General features: G+C 40.7%; 1 protein-coding gene across 1 annotated transcript in view; it reads left to right on the top strand.

Annotated features, from left to right (window-relative positions):
* cwc27 (CWC27 spliceosome associated cyclophilin) overlaps nucleotides 1–17,275 on the top strand; it is a 267,994-nt gene that overhangs the window by 17,801 nt on the left and 232,918 nt on the right. The window contains exons 2-4 of the mRNA XM_072570824.1: nucleotides 10,542–10,638; nucleotides 15,659–15,771; nucleotides 16,240–16,383. Of these exons, the coding sequence (XP_072426925.1) occupies nucleotides 10,542–10,638; nucleotides 15,659–15,771; nucleotides 16,240–16,383 (354 nt within the window). The remainder of the gene's footprint in view (nucleotides 1–10,541; nucleotides 10,639–15,658; nucleotides 15,772–16,239; nucleotides 16,384–17,275) is intronic.

Here is a 17,275-nt window from a genome sequence, read left to right as displayed (position 1 = left end):
TTAAAGACTCTCAAAGGGTTGTTAGTTTGTGTGATGCTGTTCCCTGAAGGCATTGGGAGTTGGGTCTTTGGGTTTATTTATGGCTGAGTGAGACAGATTTTGTACTGACGGGGGAATTGCAGATGATGGAAAGCAAGTGGAATTGAGGCCACAATGAGATCAGCCATGATTCTATTGAAGGTTAAAGGATACTGGAAGAGACTTGTGTTTCTGTGTCCTGTATTTCTATGTTCCCAAGAACCTACTGAACTGGAGTGGAAACAAGTCATCCTTGACCTAACTGCATAACCCTTTTTTAAAAAAATGATAATTACAACAATGATAATTACCACCAAATAAAAAGAACACTCCAGAACAAGTAAATAGGGCAAGGAGGCTTGGGTACAAATTGATAGAAAATAAATTTGTGTGTGTTTTTGAGCAAAGGGTTACCAACATCCAGACTAGTTTCCTGGAAATAATAGCATGAATGAAGACTGACTTTGCTGAGATCTTGGCATTCTTTTTTTTAAACAGAATGGGTTAGATGGGTTGGTTGGCTTCCCTCAATCATGTTTAGTTCTAACGTCATGAATTTTCTCTCTCTCTCTCTCTCTCTCTCTCTGTCGCACACTCTCTTTCTTTCTTTCTTTCTCTCTCTCTCTCTCTCTCTCTCTCTCTCTCTCTCTCTCTCTCTCTCTCTCTCTCTCTCCCCCCCTCTCTCTCTCTCTCTCTCTCTCTCTCACTCTCTTTTCCACCATCCTATCTCACTCTTCTCTTCCCCCCCCCCCCCCCCCCCCCCCCCCCACTCTTTTTTCCTTGAAAATGCTCATCAGATCTGGCCTCGTTTTAATATATTTGATTTCATGTTCTGATATGGTTTGATGTTGCATTCTTGTTTGTGACATGTCTTGGGATGCTTGTGAACTGTGTTAAATGGACTAATATATAAATACACATCCTTATTGTCAATGCAATAAGGCATGGAGATGAGGATAACATTGTGACTTTTATATAAAATATAAACAGACTTTAGCTTCAGTCTGAAATAATAGCAAAGTATGGCAGAAGCTGGAGTTCTGAAATGAAGACATTTGTTGAGAGAGAAACATCAGTTTCTTCTGAAGAAGAGGCATATTGGTCTCAATGTTAACTCTATCCACAAAAGCTTCCAGATCTGCTGAGTGTCTCCAGGCTTTCCATGTTCATTTACCTTCAACATTTCTCTTCCACCTCCTCAGCCCATGCCCCCTCCCAAAAAAAAACTCAATGGGAGGTTAAGGGGTAAGCTTTATAGAGGTTTATAAAATAATAAGAGTATAGATAAGATGAAGGTCAAAATCTTTTCCTTGGGATAATGGAGTTCAGAACTAGAAAGCACACTTTTTAAGGTGAGAGGAGCAAGATTTAAAAGGGACCTAAAGGGCAACTTTTTTTCCCCACACAGGGTGGTTTGTATGTGAATGAATTGCCAGAGGAAATGGTAGATGCAGATACTGTTATAAGATTTAAAAGACACTTTGACAGGTACGTGAGGAGGAAAGATGTAGTGTGATATGGGCCACACAGAGGCAAGTGGGACTAGTTTAATTTGGGAAACTTGATCAGCATGGATAAGTTGGACCGAATGGTCTGTTTCTGTGTTGTATGACTCTGACTCTATTGACTTGACTTCCACAGCCTTTAGTGGCAATGAGTTTCCCCCGTCTCGACCACCATCTCGCCATCCCCCTCTCTCCGCTCTCTCCCTCCCCACCCCACCCCCCCCACCCATCCTCTTCCTCCCCTCTCCTGTCTGTCCCCCCACACTCTCACCCCAGACTGTCCCCCCTCTCTCCTCTTCCCCTCCCGCCCCGGATTACTAGTCTTGTGACAATGCTGCTGTGCTGGCAGCTCCCACTGTAGGAGTGAGTGAAGAGCTGTAGGTGATGAACAGAAGGTCAATAAAGGTTGACAAAGGGACTATTAAGCGGGAGTGGTTGTAGATTGGCAAGAGTATATGGAGGATGTGGAGCCATTATGTCATGGAGGCATGAAAGGGCATGAGAGCTGGAGGAATTTTTAAAAATTGTTTTTCTTTAAAGAGATTTTGATTAGTTAGGTCAAACAGCTGAGGAGTGGCAGATGGAGTTTAATTTGGATAAATGCAAGGTATTGCATGTTGGTAAAACAAACAAGGGCAGGACTTATACAATTAATGATAGGACATGGTGCATGAGAGACCTAGGGGCTTGGGTTCATAATTCTTTGAAATTTGCATCAAGTAGGAATAGTGGTTAAGAACTTTAGTGTTTCAGAAATTTAGCATGCTTCCCTTCATTGCTCAGATCTTAGGAGTTGGGATGTCACATTGAGTTTGTACATGACATTGATGAGATCTTTTCTGTATGCAGTTCTGGTTGCCCTGTATTAAGAAGGATATCACTGAATTGGAGAGAGTTCAGAAAAGATTTACCAGGATGTTGCCTGGAATGGAGGGTTTGAGTTATATAATAGGCTAGATAAGTTGGGACCTCTTTCACTGGAGTGTAGGAGGTTGAGGGGTGATCTTATAAAATCATGAGGGGCATAGATAAGGTGAACACCAAGAGCACTTTCCCTAGGTTAGAGGAGTTCAAAACTATAGGGCATATTTTTCAGGTGAGTGGAGAAAGATTTAAAAAGGATATGAGAGGCAACTTTTTTAAAAACATAATGGTTAGTGTGGGGACTGAAGTGCCAGAGGAAGTGGTAGATGCAGATACGATTACAATGTTTAAACAAAAAATATGGATATGTTTATGAATAGGAAATGTTTGGTGGCAGATAGGCCACATGCAGCCAGGTGGGACTAATTTAGTTTGGGAACATGGGTTGGCGTGGACAGTTTGGATTGAAGGGTCTGTTTCCGTGCTGTATGACTCTATGATGTGAATACAATTGCAACATTTGGGTAAGTGCATGAGTAGGAAAAGTTTGGAGGGAAATGGGCCAGGAACAGGCAGGTGGACTAGTTTAGTTTGGGAATATGGTCAGTGTGGTCTGAAAGATCTGTTTCTGTGCTGTATGATTCTGACTCTAAAAGCTTTAACATAGTGTTGGAGCACCAAGGTAGGCCTTTCACCCAGTCTGCTTGCACACCCAATAACCTTTGCACTTATTTCAAGGTTGCCTTGTTTGACTTCTATAACACGCCACCCAAGAATGAAAATTTCAATTTAAGTTTGAATTGAAGCATACTTCTTTTTTCTGAATGTATGTAATGATGTTATTTAAATTCCCCAGGTGCTGTGGCAGGATTTGCATTCATATCTTTAAATAATTAGTATGGGCCTCTGCATTTGTCTGATAACATAACATCTGTGTATTGTGCTTTGCTGGTTGAATGGAAATGCTGAACAACATGATCCTGAATTTTTGATTATTTATTATTGTAGTTCTCTGCCCCATCGTCGCCCTCGACTACTTCTCTAGACTTCCCTAACTTCCTGCACTTTTTGAAAAAGAGAGATATTTCTAATCGATCTCAGTTTGGCAGCATCTGTGGAGCAAGAAGCAGAGGAAGTGAAATCTGGGAAGGTGCTGGCCTAGTATTATCACTGGACTGTTAATCCATAGACCTGGATTCGAATCCCGCCATGGTAGATAGTGGAACTTGAATTCAATAAAAGATCTGGAAATAGAAGTCGAATCATGACCATGAATCCATTGTTGATTGTCGGGGGAAAGGTACATGTGGTTAACTAATGCCCTTTTAGATAGAAACTGCTATCCTCATCTGATCTGGCCTACATGTGACTCCAGACCCAAAGCAATGTGGTTGACTCCTAACTGCCCACTTGGCAATTAGGGATGGGCAATAAATACTGGCCTAGCCAACAATGCCCTCATCTCATGAATGAATAGAAAAAATACTGTTTCAAGTCCATTATGACTCCATTTGGGGATGCTAACATTTCAGTTTGCTGTATATCTTGAATTAAGTAGAGTGGCAAAAATATTTCTGTATTAATTTTTTTTACACTATGCTATTTCTCTTCTGGTAGTAGTGACATTTGCTTAGTGTAGCAAACTTCACTAATGGAGTAACTGTATTGGAACTTCTCCAAAAGTGAATGCTGTTGAATAATCAGTGATAAACTTTGAATTTGATGACCAGCTGCAATCACAGAATCAATAGCTTTATTGTGGGTTTATATGAGTGCAAGTTTACCAACACATTATTCAAGTGGCCATAATTCATTAGGAGGTGTTAGCCAACAAGAAAGTTAATCTTTTTTGTGTCAATATCGATTCAAGGGTTAATGGACAGGTATCTACAATAGGAAGTGACTAATCTATGTGATATTTGTGCTCTAGCGAAGTTCAGTGCAACCTTCTGGTGGATTCAATGTCGAGTTCAATCATTTAGAGCCTGAGCACCTTCTCCTACGTCCTTACCCTAACTCCCAAACATGAGGCCTTGTCATCAAGAGGGTTGCAACCACAAATAGCGCATTCTCAGGCATTAATGGTCCCAATTAGCAATATATTCATTTTCCGAGGCTGACCTTTATCCATTCCTGTGTTTGCCCAACTGTTTTTCTCTCTCTTGGTTCAATCTCCATCTATTGTTTAGTCCTTCCCCCTTCCCCTCTCCCCGCTCCTTCTTGAGCTTATGTACAGTAGTGCCTCGACTTACAAACTTAATCCGTTTCGGGACCCTGTTCGCGAACTGAAAAGTTCGTGAACTGAATCAATTTTTCCCATTGCTTGGATAGCGTAAGAATACTTGCATGGCTGTTCACAGTGCACGCGCCAAAGACGAACTGAATGAGATTACGTGGGCCCCGAGAGCTTTTGCGTTCAACAAGCGCGTAGCAAAGCAGAACAATGAAACCATGTGGTCGCACACGGGCTTTTTGTGTTCGTACCTTGAATTTTGTACGTACGTTGAAGCAAAATTTTACGTACAATCCTGTTCGTAAACCGATTTGTTCGTGAACGGGGTCATTCGTATGTCAAGGCGCATAGGGGGTATAAGTTTAAGGTGAGAGGGAAAAGGTTTAAAGGAGATGTGTGAGGAAAGTTTTTTACACCAGAGCCTGGACCACAGTGGCAGGTGAGGTGGTAGAAGCAAATATACAAGTTAAGTTTAAGAGGCATTAAGACACGCTCATGAATAGACAGGGATATACAGGGTTTTGGACTGTGTGTAGGCAGATGGGAATGCAGAGGAAACTCAGTTATCCGAACGAGATGGGTGGGCACTATTTCATTCGGATAATCGGTTAATTGATTAAATGCCTTGCTCTGGGGCTCAGAGTTTTCGATTTAAGTCTGGTCCCTGTTCACGAGACTAGGCAGCAGCACAGTGTGCACGAGCCCCCGCTCCCGTCCTTCCTCCAGTCCTGTCCAACACTGCCCCTCGCCCATCCCCCAACACTGCTCATTGTCTGCCCCCCAAACCCTGTCCAACACCGGCCGCTCCCTGCCCAGTCCAAACACTGCCCATCCCCAAACCCTGTCCAACACTGCCCACCACCAGCCCCCCAAAACCCTGTTCAGCACTGCCCACTGCCTGCCCCTGCCCCCACCCCTAAACCCTGCAATCTCCCACCCCCATGCGCCCTTGCCCCCACTTCAGGGTAGCCGGACTAGACACCAACAACAAGACTGCTGCTGCCTTTTGGAGGGTGAGTCTCCAAATAGAGCGCGCACACACACACCATTTTACTGCAAGTTTTTGACAGGTGCCACCTTTGCCCTGTACAAGATAATGTTGGACAGATTATCTGGGGAAGGGGGGTTTAGGGTGCACCCTTCTGTAGAACTCCAGGGAAAGTGTGGGAAGAGAGAGAAAGAGGTCAATCATTTAGAGACTGTGCCTGCACTTCCATCAGTCCAGGACTATTCTTGGCAGCACTTTTAATCACTGTAAACAAAAGACGGCGATCAGTGTTGGACGCATGTCTTTGATGTAAAGTTTCTGTCAGGACCTTGAGACCTCCTTCAGATAATCTGATTTTTGGATAATTGGTATTCGTATAATCGAGGTTCCTCTGTAGTTTAAAGTGGCCATGATGATCAGCAGAGACATTGTGGGCACAGGGCCTCTTCCTGTGATGTACTGTTCTATTTACTGCCACACAGTCTTTCTGGCACTGGAAATTTAAGCTTGGTACTCATTTCTTCAGAAGTTAATTATTTAATATTGTTGGCAATCTAACATTATTATGTTTAATATATTATGCCATCTTGTTATAAATCATTCTTTCATCATCCTATCTTTGCTTTCTATGTGATCTTAAGTCATCAGAATTCCAACCATTTTAGATTTTTTTTGAACAATCCCTCTGGCCATCCAAGCCTGAGCCGATCCAGATCCTTTTAGATAAACCTGTTGCCTAGTTTCTAAGGATCTGTATCCCTGTGCTCCCTGCCCATTCATGTAGATGCATTTTAAATATGCCATTGTGCCAACCTCTACCACAGCTGCTGGCAATGTGTTCCAGACACCCATCACTCTCAGCGTAAAGAACTTCCTACACATTTCTTCCTTAAACTTTTCCCCTCTTACTATGAACTTGTGACCCTTAGTAATTGAGTCCCCCACTATGGGGGGGAAAAAGCTCCTTGCTATCCACTCTATCTATACCTTTCATGATTATGTAGACCTCAATCAGGTTCTCTTTCCCCCCCCCCCCCCCCAACCAACGTCTGTCTTTCTAATGAAAAAATCCTAATCTACTCATCCTCTCTTCACAGTTGGCGCCCTCCTTACCAGGCAACATCCTGGTGAACCTCCTCTGCACCCTCTCCAAAGCATCCACATCCTTTTGGTAATGTGGTAACCAGAACTGTACGCGGTATTCCAAATGTGGCCAAACCACAGTCCTGTATAACTGTAACATGACTTGCCAACTCTTGTACTCAATACCCCGTCTGATCAAGAAAAGCATGCCGTATGCTTTCTTGACCACTCTATTGACCTGTGTTGCCACCTTCAGGGTATAATGGACTTGAGTACCCAGATTTCTTTGTACATTAATTTTCCCCAGGACTTTTCCATTTACTGTATAGTCTGCTCTTGAATTGGATCTTCCAAATTGCATCACCTTGCATTTGCCCGGATTGAACGCCATCTGCCATTTCTCCGCCCACCTCTCCAATCTACCTATATTCTGTTGCATTCTCTGACAGTCCCCTTCACTATCTGCTACTCCGCCAATCATTGTGTCATCTGCAAACTTGCTAATCAGACCACCTATATCTAGGTCAAGCTGGCATAAGGAGGGGAGGAAGTGTTCGATATTCTAAAAGGCATTGAAGTGGACAAGTCTCCAGGTTCGGATAGGATCTATCCCAGATTACTGAGGGAAGTGAAAGAGGAAATAGCTGGGGCCTTAACAGATATCTTTGCAGCATCCTTGAACATGGGTAAGGTCCCAGAGGACTGGAGAATTGCTAATATTGTCCCCTTGTTTAAGAAGGGTCACAGGGATAATCCAGGTAATTATAGACCAGTGAGTCTGATGTCAGTGGTAGGAAAGCTGCTGGAGAATATGCTGAGGGATAGAATCTATCTACATTTGGAAGAAAATGGGCTTATCGGTGATAGGCATGATTTTGTGCAGGGAAGGTCATGTCTTACTAACTTAATAGAATTCTTTGAGGAAGTGACAACGTTGATTGATGAGGGAGGGGCTGTAGATGCCATATACTTGCACTTCAGTAAGGCATTTGATAAGGTTCCTCATAGGCTGATGGAGAAAGTGAAGTTGCATGGGTCCAGGGTGTACTAGCTAGATGGGTAGAGAACTAGCTGGGTAGTGGGAGACAGAGTAGTACTGGAAAGGAGTTTCTCAAAATGGACAGTGGTATTTCATAGGGATCTGTATTGGGACCAGTATTGTTTATGATAATCAAACATCTATCCCTAACCTCAACAATGGTCATGTCCCTTTCCTTGGTGAATACTGATGCAAAGTACTCATTGAGAATCTCACCCATTTTCTCTGACTCCACACATAACTTTCCTCCTTTGTCCTTGAGTGGGCCTCTAGTTACCCTCTTGGTCCTTTTATATACAAATAATAGACTTGGGATTTTTCTTAACCCTGTTTGCTAAAGATATTTCATGACCCCTGTTAGCCCTCTTAATTCCTCGTTTCACATTGGTCCGACTTTGCTGACCTTCTTCCAAAGCTTTTACTTCCTGGTTTTGAGTCTCTGTCTCTCAATGAGGATCCTTCAGTTTGGTGGGGAATTATGCTGTGTTTTCATTATCATGCTACAAAGCTCATGAAAAGTGTTTTTGTGACCGTATGCATAAGAAGTGGTGAATTACATTATTTTACTGTTGAATGCAAAGTACTGGGTAATATATTAAATCAGGAGTGTTGGGTAACTATGAAGTGTTACCCAGTCATAGAGCTGTACAGCATGGAAATAGATCTGTCAGTCCAACCATCCATATTGACTGAATATCCTAAATTAATCTAGTCCCTTTTTCTTGCATTTGGCCCAAATCCTTCTAAACCTTTTCATATTCATCTACCCATCCAGGTGCTTTTTAAATGTTGTAATTGTGCCAGAGAAAGTGGTGGAGGCTGGTCGCTCACTCCATACACTCATCACTCGCTGTGGAAAAAGTTGCCTTTCAGGTCCCTTTTAAACCTTACACCTCTAGTTTAAACCTGCGCCCTCTAGTTTTAGACTCCCATATCCTGGGAAAGACACCTTGCCTATTCACCCTATCAATGTTCCTTGTGATTTTATAAGCTTCTATAAGATCACCCCTCAGCATCTGATGCTCTAGGGAAAATAGCCCCAGCCTATTCAGCCTGTCCTTATTGCTGAAACCCTTCCAACATCCCTGTAAGTCTTTTCTAAACCCTGCCAAGTTTCACAACATTCTTTGTATAGCAGGGAGACCAGGATTGAACCAGAAATGGCCTAACCAATGTCCCCTACAGCCGCAACATGACCTCCCAACTCCTATACTCAATGCACTGACCAATAAAAGCGAGCATACCAAATACCGCCTTCACTAGACCAATCTACCTATGACTCTACTTTCAAGGAATTATGAACCTGCACTCCAATGTCTCTTTGTTCAGCAACACTCCCCACCCAGGTCCTTACCATTAAGTGTATAAGTCCTGCCCTGATTTGCCTTTCCAAAATGCAGCCCATGTGATCAAGGTCCCTTGTGCTCTGAGGGAATCTTCATGGCTGTCCACTACATCACCAATTTTGGTGTCATCTGCAAACTTATGAACAAAACCTCCTATGGTCACATTCAAATCATTTATGTAAAAGACAAAAAAGCAGTGGACTCAGCGCTGACCCTTGTGGCATACTGTTAGTCACAGACCGCTAGTCTGAAAAGCAATCCTCCACTAACATCCTGTCTCCTATCTTTGAGTCAGTTATGTATCCAAATGACTAATTCTCTGTGTATTCCATGAGATCTCACCTTTTTAACCAGGCTACCTTGTGGAATTTTACCAAATGTCTTAATAGATCAAGCCCACTGCTCCACCTTTATCTATCTTTTATGTTACTTCAAAAACTTAAGTTAATGAGACACCATTTCCCATGCACAAAGCCATGTTGACCAGCCCTAAGCAGTCCATACCTTTCAAAATACATGTAAATCCTGTCCCTCAGGATCCTCTCCAACACCTTGCCCAACACTAATGTCAGGCTAGCTGGTCTGTAGTTTCCAGGCTTTTCCTTACAACCTTTCTGAAATAGTTACAGCACACTAGCCAACCTCAAAGCCTTCTGGCATCTCACCTATGGCTATTGATGATATAAATATCTTGGCATGGGGTGCAGTAATCACTTCCCTAGCTTCCAACAGCGTACATCTGATCAGATCCTGGAGATTTATTCATCTTTATGTATTTTAAGATGTCAAGCCCCACCACCTCTAATTTGGACATTTATTAAGATGTCGCTATTTATTTCTTCAAGTTCTCTAGCTTCCATGTTCTTCTCCACAGTAAACACTGATGCAAAATACTCATTTAGTATCTCCCCCATCTCTTGCGGTTCCACACATTGGCCTTGCTGATTTTTAAGGGGCCCTATTCTCTCACTTGTTACCCTTTCATGCTTAATGTATTTGTAGAATCCTTTGGATTTTCTTTAACTCTATTTGTCTTAGCTATCTCATGTCACCTTCTGCCCTGCGTCTTCTGCCTTTATACTCTTCTGGAGAGTCATTTGATTTCTGCTGGCTGTACTTGACATATGCTTCCTCCTTTTCCTTTCCAGCACCTCAATTTTTTTTCTAGTTATCCAGCATTACCTACAACTTTTAGCCTTGCCCTTCACCCTAGCAGGAACACACTGTCTCTGCTCTCTTGTTATCTCATTTTTGAAAGCTTCCCACTTCCATCCATCCCTTTGCTTAACTTAGTAATTGTTCGTGAAAGAAGAACTAAGAAGAAAATGGTATAAAAAATTTGATATTGTTTCAAAATTTACTAAAGAGTGACCTGTGTAATGGATGATGTGACATGTTGGCATACAATAGAATGTTTATAAATTGGAGCACAGACCATGTAATTCTGTGGAATTTCATTTTCTAGGTCCTTATGAAGACTACCGCTGGTGATATTGATATAGAGTTATGGTCAAAAGAGGCACCGAAAGCATGCAGAAACTTTATCCAACTCTGCTTGGAAGGTATTTTTTTTTAAATTGCAAAATTTATCAAAAGGGGAGCATTTTCCCACCCTGTTTGGTGAAATGAAGCAAATGTTCATTCTGGTTAAATGAGCCATTGTTACTGAGGATTTGTTTGAAGTTGAAATCGGGATACAGCTGGTACTGATTTTTTACAACCTTGATGACTTTTACTGATAATGCAACTTTTATGCAGTTTGTTCATCAAAAACATCTCTGAAACATTTTGTGAAAAGTTCTGATTGCACAAATCTATTATAGTTTTGTAGCTGTAAAAGGATTTGCTCCTTCAAATATGTTTTGCTCTCAGAATAGTGTAGCATTGAAGGTTTTGGTTTATCAAATCTATGCCATTTTTTTCAAAAGCAATTGAGTCAATCCCTCTCCACTGTTGTCGCCCATATTCTTTCCATTCTTTTCTCCTTAAAAATATTTACCTAATTCCATTTTGAATACTACTGCTATTTATAGTAATACTATTACTATTTGTAATTAATCAGGGTGTCCATTCCAAATCATTGCTATTAGTTGAGTGAAACAATGTTTTCGCTTATTTCACTTTTGTTTTCCCCTAGTCATATAAGACTGCTGTCTGGTTATTGACCATTCATACGAATGTTTTAACTCGGAGTGGGCCATTAAATCTATCTCGCCAGTTCCACCGCTTAATAAGATAATTGCTAATCTGATTGTGGCCTGCACCATACATTCCCATTGACTCCATTGCTAATCAGGCATTGGAAATAGATCTGATTTGCTGTTACAGGAATGTAGGAACAGCTCTTCGTTGTTGTTATAAATTATTCCAAAACATAAGAGGCTTTGAGCCATTTGTTGGAAAATGGGATTGGAAACATTAGGTGATTATTTTTAACCAGCGCAGACTCACTTGGCAAAAGGGCCTTTTTCTGAGCTGTAGACCTCTATGCCTTGAGTTGATATAACTTCCTGTATTTTGCACTCCATACCTGTATTTTTAAGACCCAAAATCCTAGTACATATTACTAACTGCCTTTGGTAGCCTGTCTTGAAACCCTCAAAGGTTTGAGAACAAAGATCTGTTCATATGTGTCCTTTTAAAATCGTACCATTTAGCTGCTATCATTTCTCTGTACCTTTTCCTACAAAAACGTAATATCTCTCACTTTGCTCTGTGTAATATTGTGCCATGTGTTCATCTTTCCATCAGCCTGTTATGTCTGCATGAAGGTAATTACTGTTTTACCTATTATTTATTAACACTTACTTACAGTTGTGCATCAAGTACATATTTAAAAACTATCCTATACTCCTATGTTCAACTAATTAATGCATATCAAAATCAACAATTGTTTTAATACTAAACCCTGAAAAACACCACTATCGCTTCACTCCAAATATCAGACATTCACTCCAAGTGTTTGTTTTCTATATCTTAGCTATTTTTATTGTCCCTGCACCTTTTACCTCAAGGTCATCAATTTTGCTAGCCTAATATATGTAACTTTTAAAGCTCATACACACAAGATTAACTGTACTCCCCTCATCTACTCACTCAATTATTTCATCAAGAAAACACAATCAAGCTCATCAAATCATTATTTGTTCATGGGATGTGAGTATTGCTGGCTAGGCCAGCACATGAAGATACATGATTTTATTGTTGTCACACGTACTGATATAGCGAAAAGTGTTTTGTGTGTGAGGGCAGATCGTACCATACAAAGTGCATCCGGGTAGCAGAACAGAGTGCAGAATACAGCTGCATTTCCAGAGAAGATGTAGAGAGAGAGAACAGAATTAATATTTGAAAAGTTCATTCAAAAGTCTGATAACGGTGGGGAAGAAGCTATTCTTAAATCTATTTGTGTGTACATTCAAACTTGTATATGTTCTGCCTGACGGAAGAGAGTGGAAGAGAGCCTAACCAGAGTGGAAGGGGTCTTTAATAATGGTTTTTTTCTTGAGGCACCGGGAAGAAAAATGGAGTCAGTGAATGCAAGGCTGGTTTGCCTGGTGAATTGGGTAGTGTTCTTGATTCTCAATAGCTTTTGCGGTCTTGGGAAGAGAAGTTTGCCAAACCACACTGGAAACATCCACATGCTTTCTATGGTGCATCTATAAAAAATGGTAGAAGACCTTGTGGGCATGCCAAATTTCCTTAGTGTAGAAGAAAATTTCGGAAACAGACCTTCAGTATTGACCAAGTTTTATTTCATGATATACCATTGGGAGCAGCCAATAAAACTGGATCGAAATTAAAATCCAACTTGAGATTTATATAGGATTTCAGATGGATGCACTACTACAAAATAGCCACTAGATGGCCTACTTGCACTTTCATTGGAAAACTTGGAGTCTGGCCAAAAATGTAACAGTAGAACCTAGGTTATCCAAACGATACAGGTGGGGAGTATTTTGTTTGGATAGTTGATCATTCAGATGACCGGAATCAAGTGGTAATTTATAGTGCTGGTTATCTGGCAATGCAAGCCATATTGCCGTTTAACCAATTACTGATCTATCATAAATAAGCGGTAATTTGAGTGCTGGTTACCAAACATTTTTCGGTAATCTGCCAGTGTACGCCATAACGCTGTTAACTGATAACTGAATGCTGAGTTGCCCAGTGCCATTTTTACGGGACCTTGACATCTTGTTTGGATAATCGGAAATTTGATGTTTGGATAATTGAGGTTCTACTGTATTAGAAGGTCATCGTTTTAGGTTTGTGCTAATACTTTGTATTTTCATTGCTGATTTAACGACATTCCATTGATAAGGTATTTCATAAGTTATGCAGAAAGCATGTTTAGGGTTATCAGGGGTGAAACCTTAAAATAAGAAAAGGCAGTACCATAAGTAAAGGAAAAACAAGGACTCATCAGGGATGAACCCGAATTCTTTACTAAGCCCTTTTCTTACCCTAGGAGTCAAAAATTAACAGGCATTTATAATAGTTTTAATAATTGCAGGCTGATAATTAATTTGCAGGCAGTTAATTCTCTTGTACGTTATTGCAGGAGCACAGAACAGACATAATTATTGTTGATTTCAATAATGCTTACTTTCTTATGGATAAAACTTAATCTCATCCCTACAGGATCAGGAGACACAATTCTGGTTACACAGTTAGTTACAGATTTCTCTTAGTATTGATTTTTTAGGATTGTTAAGTTAACACTCAAAGAAAATGGTTTCCAGGGCCACAAAAATGCTTCCACAGGACAACCTAGGAAACTACACACCAGTGAGCCTAACGTCGGTGGTGGGCAAGTTGTTGGAGGGAGTCCTGAGGGGCAGGATGTATATGTATTTGGAAAGTCAAGGACTGATTAGGGATAGTGTGGGAAATCATGTCTCACAAACTTGACTGAGTTTTTTGAAGAAGTAACAAAGAGGATTGATGAGGGCAGAGTGATGGACATGATCTATGTGGACTTCGGTAAGGTGCTCGCCAAGGCTCCTCAAGGGAGACTGGTTAGCAAGGTTAGATCTCACGGAATACAGGGAGAACTAGCAATTTTGATACAGAACTGGCTCGAAGGAAGTAGACAGAGGGTGGTGGTGGAGGGCTGTTTTTCAAAATGGAGGCCTGTGACCAGGAGAGTGACACAAAGATCAGTGCTGGGTCCATTACTTTTTGTAGTTTATATTAATGATCTGGATGTGAGCATAAGAGGTATAGTTAGTAAGTTTGCAGATGAAACCAAAATTGGAGGTGTAGTGGACAGCGAACAAGGTTACCTCCGATTACAACGGGATCTTGATCAGATGGGCCAATATGCTGAGGAGCGGCAGATGGATTTTAATTTAGATAAATGCGAGGTGCTGCATTTTGGGAAAGCAAACCTTAGCAGGACTTATACACTTAATGGTAAGGTCGTAGGGAGTGTTGCTGAAGAAAGAGACATTGGAGTGCAGGTTCACACTTCCTTGTAAGTAGAGTCACAGGTAGATAGCATAGTGCTGAAGTCCTTTGATATGCATTCTTTATTGGTCAGAGTATTGCGTACAGGACATTTGTTGGCATTTTTTGGAATATTGCGTGCAATTCTGGTCTCCTTCCTATCGGAAGGATGTTGCAAAACATTAAAGGGTTCAGAAAATATTTACAAGGATGTTGCAAGGGTTGGAGGATTTGAGCTATAGAGAGAGGTTGAATAGGCTGGGGCTGTTTTCTCTGGAGCGTCAGAGGCTGAGGGGTAATTACATATAGGTTTATAAAAACATGAGGGGGTAGGGGAGTTGAGAACTAGAGGGCATGGGTCTAGGGTGAGAGGGGGAAAGATATAAAAGCGACCTAAGGGGCATCTTTTTCACACACAGGCTGGTACATGTATGGAATAAACTGCCAGAGGAAGTGGTGGAGGCTGGTACAATTGCAGCAATCTATGACTCTATGACTTTGCCTCTTGAAGAAGTAGGGATGTTGTTGTGATTTCTTGACTGCTGTGCTGACATGGGTGGACCAGGACAGATGGTTGGTGATCATCACTTCCAGGAACCTGATACTCTTGACCATCTCCACCTCAGCACCAATGATGCTGACGGGGGCATGCCCTCCATTCTACTTCCTGAAGTCAATGATCAGCTTCTTCATTTTACTGATGTTGATGAAGAGATTGTTGTCTTTACCCAATGCTGCTAAACACTCAATCTCTTTCCTGTATTCTGTCTTGTCGTTGTTTGAGATGAGACCTACAATGGTGTTGACAGCAAACTTGTAAACAAAGTTGGGGTGGAATTTGGCCACACAGCTGTGATTATATAAGGAGTACAGTTAGGGGCAGAATTGCATCTAACAGAATTGACTCCTAAAGAGAGTGAAGTTGCCTTTATGTATATAATGAACAACCTGTTGTTGCAAATTCAAGTACTGAGGAGAATTAACTTGCAATTTAACATGTTTGTTAATTGTGATCTTGTTGATTTTTGTGTAGATGGCAGTGATCATTTGGAAAAAAGTTTTTAAAAATTATTGATTCTGATTTATAAATTAGCCTTCTGATTATGAACCTTTTTGTTTAATTCCAAACAGGTTATTATGATAATACAATATTTCACAGGGTTGTACCTGGCTTTATTGTGCAAGGAGGAGATCCAACAAGAAGCGGAACTGGTGGTGAATCCATATATGGGAAGCCATTTAAGGTTTGATTTTTTTTTCCCTAATTTCTCACTCCCCGATTTAACACTGGGATAAGTTCCATGATGTATGTAACCTGTTTGATATTGTTCTCAAATTGCTATGAGTATGAATAACTTGCAAGGCTGTTCCACCATGCAAGCTTTACAATAGACTTGTTTTCTGCCTTGATTTTACTTTTCAGTAAGTGGTGGGATGCAGATGTTATTGACACGGGACTGATTGTTCTGACCTGCATTTTGGTCTATGCGCACAATGGTCACTTGTAATATTGTTCCCATCAAGTAACTTGGTCGAGTTTTATTATCAAACCTGGGATCTGTACATGTGAGATGTTGGATTGTGTATTTATGTACTGAATCTTTGAAAAAGGGACATGTCTGAATTTTCTGCATTTGGTTACTTTGAATTTGATGTTTTCTATCCAATGTTTAGCTCTGATCTGAGTTTCTTTTTATTATTTAAATTTTCAGGATGAATTTCATTCTCGTTTACGTTTTAATAGAAGAGGATTGGTTGCTATGGCGAATGCTGGACCTCATGATAATGGTAGTCAGTTTTTCTTCACATTGGGTCCTGCGGATGAACTCAATAACAAACATACCATCTTTGGAAAGGTTAGAGTATGAGGATAAAAGAATGTATTGTTGGATTTCAATTTTATTTGCTGATGTGTCCAAGGGCAAGAATTACATTAACAGTTAACACTTTGTATTAACACATGACTGTTTCCAGAGCATGTGCAAGATAATTCTTACTGTATTACAATTTTTCTGTAATTCTTAATAAGATAAACTTTCCATGTTAGTATTTTGATGGAGTTCCTATATTAGTAAGTTTTAGCATTGCCTTTTGTCCTTCAGTTCCATTTCTTCAACCACTGTTATTCTGCCTTCCTACCCATCTGCCACTTTTGAACATGACTGGCGTCAGGGCTGATACCTTTTCTTCACATAGTGTTTTCTCTTGTAATCTAATCTTCCTTTTAAAATGTTTAAGTCCTTTTTTTTTGATAGTAAGTTACTTCAAGATGGTTTTGGCTGAAAGTGCAGTTTTTCTTAATGTCAGAGCTGGGAGAAGATTAAATTAGACTACGTTAGGTTTCAAGTCCTGCTCCCGGCAGGCAGACTCGCCCTTTTTTCAGAAAGAAAGCAAATCTCCCAGCCTTGTTTGGCCTCAGGCCCTGCTTCCAGTAACTAGCAGTGTTGCTTGTGTACTGTTTCTTCTTTTTTTTTTCCCCTGCTTTCCACCTAAGATTGCTTTTTTTTAATTCAATTTGCACTTCAAATGTCTGAATTGGGTTTTTCATGAGAAATTAACTTGCAAATATCAAGGTGCTAGTCCTTATTACTTGACATACTCAGAGTTAGAAAGAGGAGCTGGTCATGAAGTCCTGCTCATACTTCAATAGTTGGTGCCAACTAACTTTTGAATTACATGGAATCCCTTTAAAGGCTTTTACATCTCAACTTCTTTAGTTAAAGTTGTAGAAACTTTAAATAATAACAA

The sequence above is a fragment of the Chiloscyllium punctatum genome, chromosome 1, assembly GCF_047496795.1.
Source record: "Chiloscyllium punctatum isolate Juve2018m chromosome 1, sChiPun1.3, whole genome shotgun sequence".
In the NCBI taxonomy this organism is placed as follows: Eukaryota; Metazoa; Chordata; class Chondrichthyes; order Orectolobiformes; family Hemiscylliidae; genus Chiloscyllium; species Chiloscyllium punctatum.
This window is presented reverse-complemented; position numbering and strand designations above follow the sequence as displayed.